Source organism: Xyrauchen texanus, chromosome 10 (assembly GCF_025860055.1).
Source record: "Xyrauchen texanus isolate HMW12.3.18 chromosome 10, RBS_HiC_50CHRs, whole genome shotgun sequence".
Classification (NCBI taxonomy): Eukaryota; Metazoa; Chordata; class Actinopteri; order Cypriniformes; family Catostomidae; genus Xyrauchen; species Xyrauchen texanus.
In genome coordinates this window covers 5,635,253-5,640,447 of record NC_068285.1, presented here as the reverse complement: position 1 = coordinate 5,640,447, position 5,195 = coordinate 5,635,253, and the positions used below count along the sequence as shown (strand labels likewise).

The 5,195-nt window shown below is 40.7% G+C and overlaps 1 protein-coding gene across 1 annotated transcript in view; it reads left to right on the top strand.

Moving 5' to 3' along the window:
• Nucleotides 1-1,641, top strand: part of LOC127650794 (sodium-dependent neutral amino acid transporter B(0)AT1-like) — a 9,921-nt gene extending 8,280 nt beyond the window's left edge. The window contains exon 10 of the mRNA XM_052136432.1: nt 1,393-1,641. Coding sequence (XP_051992392.1) covers nt 1,393-1,641 — 249 coding nt within the window. The remainder of the gene's footprint in view (nt 1-1,392) is intronic.
• The last annotated feature ends 3,554 nt before the right edge of the window (nt 1,642-5,195 follow it).

Here is a 5,195-nt window from a genome sequence, read left to right as displayed (position 1 = left end):
AATATGACTGACAGCGTAAATACTGGAGTTCAGGCAGGACTGGGAAGAGAAATAGGCCCGGGATTTTACATAGCAACCGGCCCAAAAGTTGAGCAGGGGGTGTTGACTGTCCTTTTCTGCATATTGCGGCGCCGTTTGCTATTATCTTTATGATAATAGGGTGGAGTCCGTCACCAGTAGTGGCCACGGCCTGCTCTAACGTGACGTCACTTTAGAGCAGAAATTAATATACTGTATGAAAGAGGAGTGGGTGAACTTTTAATATTGAAGGGTGGTTGTGTACACACACTGCCGACTCACATTTATGTACAAACACCATGTAAAAGTGAATTTTGCATAATAGGTCCCCTTTAACTAATGATAACAAAAGCAACTTTTCATTTTAATAATGTATTAGCATAAGTTTTTTCTTTTTTTTAAGTGTTTATTGGTGGGAAAAATCATCAATGACAATAACCATTCAAATTTATGCACAATGCATCTTTTCCCACCAAATTTAAGTTTAAAAATAATATATAGTTTCCTTACTATCACAGATAAAGTACTTTAAATGATCTTTCGTAGATATCTCAACACCAAAATAGTTAAGTAAAAATAAATTCTTTAAATACAGATTTAAACCCAGTTATTACAAAAAAATTCTAATTTTTCTAAAAAAATATATATATATATATATATATATATATATATTTACATTTACATTACATTTTACATTTATGCATTTGGCAGGCGCTTTTATCCAAAGCGACTTACAGTGCAATTATTACAGGGACAATCCCCCCAGAGCAACCTGGAGTTAAGTGTCTTACTCAAGGACACAATGGTGGTGGCCATGGGGTTAGAACCTGTGACCTTCTGATTAACAGCCCTGTGCTTTAGCCACTACACCACCACCACTATATATATATATATATAGTGAGTCAGTGGTGCCGTGACCCGGATGGGAGTGAGGATTTGGAGGGTGAGTGTAACAGGATACAGCTGGTACATGATAGCTGTGCAGTATGTGTAAACCTCACTCCCCTGGCCAGAGATGCCGGTTCAAATCCTGCTCAGAGTGGTTCAAGTAGGACCAGTTACAGTCGGTGGTGCCGTGACCCAGATGGGAGTGAGGATTAGTGGGGTGAGTGTAACGGGATCCAACTGGTACGTGATAGCTGTGCGGTATGTGTAAACCTCACTCCCTTGTGGCCTCAAGAGGTCACACTTGCGACTGACACTAGAGACTATAGCCTCCTTGTTAGTGCGCCCGCAAATCACGCTTGAAGCAGGTTGAGCAGGACCAGTTACATCTAAACTGTCATATTATTTAGACCTTATAACCAAAATGATTTCTTCTTTCTCAAATCTACATTGCATTTATAATATCATTATGTTCTTTTTCAGGAAAACTTTCCTAACCTGGTGACGCTGTCGTACCCTGACTGGATTTATGCTATAATCTTCATTCTGTCTGGAGTTCCCGCATTGGTCATTCCAGCAGTGGCTTTATACAAACTCATCAAGAAACAATGCTGCCAAAAAGTGGACAAACACACAGAAGAGCCAGTGTACTCCGTCTCCGCCAAGATAGACATGACTGACGAGCCCAAAAGGCCTGAGGTCACCACAGCCACAGTTCATGTAGATAATCGGAGCTAAAAACCCAAAAACATTCTTGACGAACACATGCAACACTGTCAGGACCAACAAACTCAGATGACTCAACCAATCAGAATGCAGCTCATTCATGACTGTTTAAACGTGGACATAAAAGCACATTTAAACAAAAACGGGACCAGTAGAACTCGACTGGAATTATACCAGCAAAAGAAAGTAGTCAGAGTCATGGTGCTCATGTGGGTGCCGCAGGTTCGAGGATCTACTGTGATTTGCACTGAGCAGGAAATTATCCATGCATGAACTGATTCAGGCTTTTATGTCATTTTCTGTTATTTTTATTTGATAATGGAAACAATAGTTCAAATGTTGCTAATATTTACCTCATTTTTAACATTTTATTTCAAGCCATCTTAAAGGAAATTGTGGGAACTTACATGCTTTAATTTTGTCTTTTAAAACAATGTTATAGGATTTGTCAATGTTTGTGTGTTATACTACATACATTATGTAATACATCATATACCAAACTTTTAATAAACCAATATTCACAATTCAAAGTGTATTACTTATTTTTTAAGAAGTGCTTTTGTAGTTTTACCTAGTCATTTGTTTATCAAAAGAGAAGACGGAGGTAGAGGAGGCTGGAGAATGGCCACAATGGGACAACAAAGCCCAGTACATGCTCACCTGTGTCGACTTCGGTGTGGGACTGGGAAACATCTGGACGTTCCCTTACCTCCCTTAGGGAAGTGAACGTAACGGGCAATGGACTTTATAGCTCCGTGGTACTGGGTTCCAGTACGCTGTGCAGCAGCACCTAGGCGATTATTGGTCACGCCTTCAATGTCCGCCGGAGACGAGGAGAGGCATCCAAGAGCGGCTGTGCCCCACGGTAGCTGTGCCAGGGACCATTGAAAACTGCCCCCCATAAAAGCAGTTCAGCCATAGGTCACAGGGTGGCGCCACCACATCCCCCAGCAAATGTATAGCCATGGATGCTTTCCCTATTTGCATACACTGCCACTGGGCACCCAGGTGGGTAATTTAACCCCCCCCCCCCAGCATTCATAAATAGAGTATTTGTTCACTTACCAACTATATTAGGCCACTTCATCCCTGTGGGGAGATAAACTTAAGTGTCATGCCAACGCTGACTACCAAATTGGCCCGGTTGCTAGGGAGGGTAGAGTCACATGGGATAACCTCCTTGTGGTCGCTATAATGTGGTTCTCGCTCTCGGTGGGGCGTGGGCCTCCACACGCACTACGTCTCCATGGTAACACAGTGACCGTGCCTGACCGGAGTGTGTAGATTGTCCGAGCTTAGTTACGGTGATATCAATAACTACTTTGAGTTGTTACGACAGCACAAGTTGAGTCTGAAATGTATTTTTACACCATCTAAAAAACTTAAATGGTGGTTGTTCTCCATCTGAATCGCTTGTTTCAGTAGTTTTTACGTTGCGTCTCAATATGGAGTTATATATTTGCTGAGTTATAAATTTTGCCCATGCAAAATTATATTTGGTAACACTTTACAATTCGGGTGCATTAATTAATGCTTAACTAATGCACAGATAATACTGAATTAATGTATGACTCTAATGAATGCTTAGTTAATCATGAGTCATACATTAATTCAGTATTATCTGTGCATTAGTTAAGCATTAATTAATGCTCATTAATGCACCCGTATTGTAAAGTGTAACCTGATAGGTATTTTGAGTGCACAAAAATGTTCAGTGTGTTTTGAGCATGCGAGTTGATATTTTGAGCGCAAGAAAGTAATTTTGCACACGCAAGTGTGCAAAAATGCATTTTGTACATGTCTGAACTCAGTTTTGTAAAGCAATGTACCTTCTTGAAGAGATTAATAAAGAAATGTTTGCATGTGCAAGATCTTGTTCTCTCAGAACATTAGTCTGCTCGTTTGCTTTTACAACCGTATTCCAACAAGTCCCGCCTCCTACGTCAGGATTGCTATTATGAGCTGTTTGCAAGCGCTCGGTGATTGGACAGTTGAGGTAGCTACAGCATCCATGAACATCTCGGTGTAAATATTGCAGAAGAGCCAACAGGAACAATGCTCCAAGTTCAGTACACACTTTATATACTGCAGTTATCATTATAAAAGATATTTACCCCATGGATTATAGACATACCAGGAATACAGTAAGGTTTAACCTACTGTAATGTAAGGTTTTCTAAATGTAGTAGCCGGAGATCATGCAATGCTAAGGAGTTCTTTCTATTTTTATTTTGTACTTTTTGCAGTCTCACACAGTTGAGGTTCAATATACTGTAAAATTAATTTACCCCTAAACTTAAGGATGGCATGGACTCCACAAGAAAGTGAGTCCTGTGGTATCTGGCCCCAAGACTTTAGCAAGTCCTGTAAGTTGCGAGGTGGAGCCTCCATGGGTCGGACTTGTTGGTCCAGCACATCCCCATAGATGCTCAATCGAAGATCTGGGGAATTTGGAGGCCAAGGCAACACCTTGAACTCTTCATCATGTTCCTCAAACCATTCCTGAACAATTTTTGCAGTGTGGCAGGGCACATTATCCTGCTGAAAGAGGCCATCAGGGAATATCGTTGCCATGAAGGGGTGTACCTGGTCTCCAACTTTGTTTAGGTAGGTGGTACGTGTCAAATTGATATCCACATGCAAGCCAGGACCCAAGGTTACCCAGCAGAACATTGCCCATCACACTGCATACTGCTGCCATCTCTTCCCCAGGCAAACAACACACCAACCTGTCCATCCACATGATCTAAAAGAAAGCATGATTCATCAGGCCAGGCCACCTTCTTCCATTGACCCATGGTCCAGTTCTGACGCTCACGTCCCCATTGCAGGTGCTTTTGGTGGACAGGTGTCATCATGGGCATTTCAGATCAAAAATCTTGAATTCCAAATAACTCAGATTGGTCAAAACACAAAGGTTGTGTATTTATAAAACGTTTATGAAGGGCAGTTTATTTTATGGTGCGAGTCAATTGTGGATTGTTCTTCTAAGAAACCTCTGATTTTATACTTACACTATGATTTACCTCCGTTTGGTAACTGATCTGTTAGTCTTTAAAACGCATTGTGTGAGAGTTTAATGACAAAACAAACATTAGTAACCATGAGACATTTGTGCACTGGCGAAGTTGCAGAATTACTAAACTCACATTGTGTGTAACTTACCATGTTGTCTCATTCCATTTTAATGCATTTATTTACATTTCTTAAAGCCTTTTTTTAACGATGTTCAACATGCTAAAGCGTTGTTCCCCTACTTACAAGAAAGGACTTGTTTTAGCAATGTGAATTAAGTGTGCCATCCACATAAAACCATAATGTGGATTATAAAATATTACAACAGCGAATACATGCGACCTTTGCATCCGCAGCATGGATTTATCATGGGTTATACATTAATCGACAGGATTGTGCAATTGCATTTGAAACATATGAATAAATTACACTTTATATGGTATATAACCCACCCATGACCCAGAGCTCAGAATAAACCTCTCGGAAAGAGACGTCTTCACTTTGGACAAGTGCAACCACACCGTTTGATCTGGACCGCTCTGAAGTTCAGG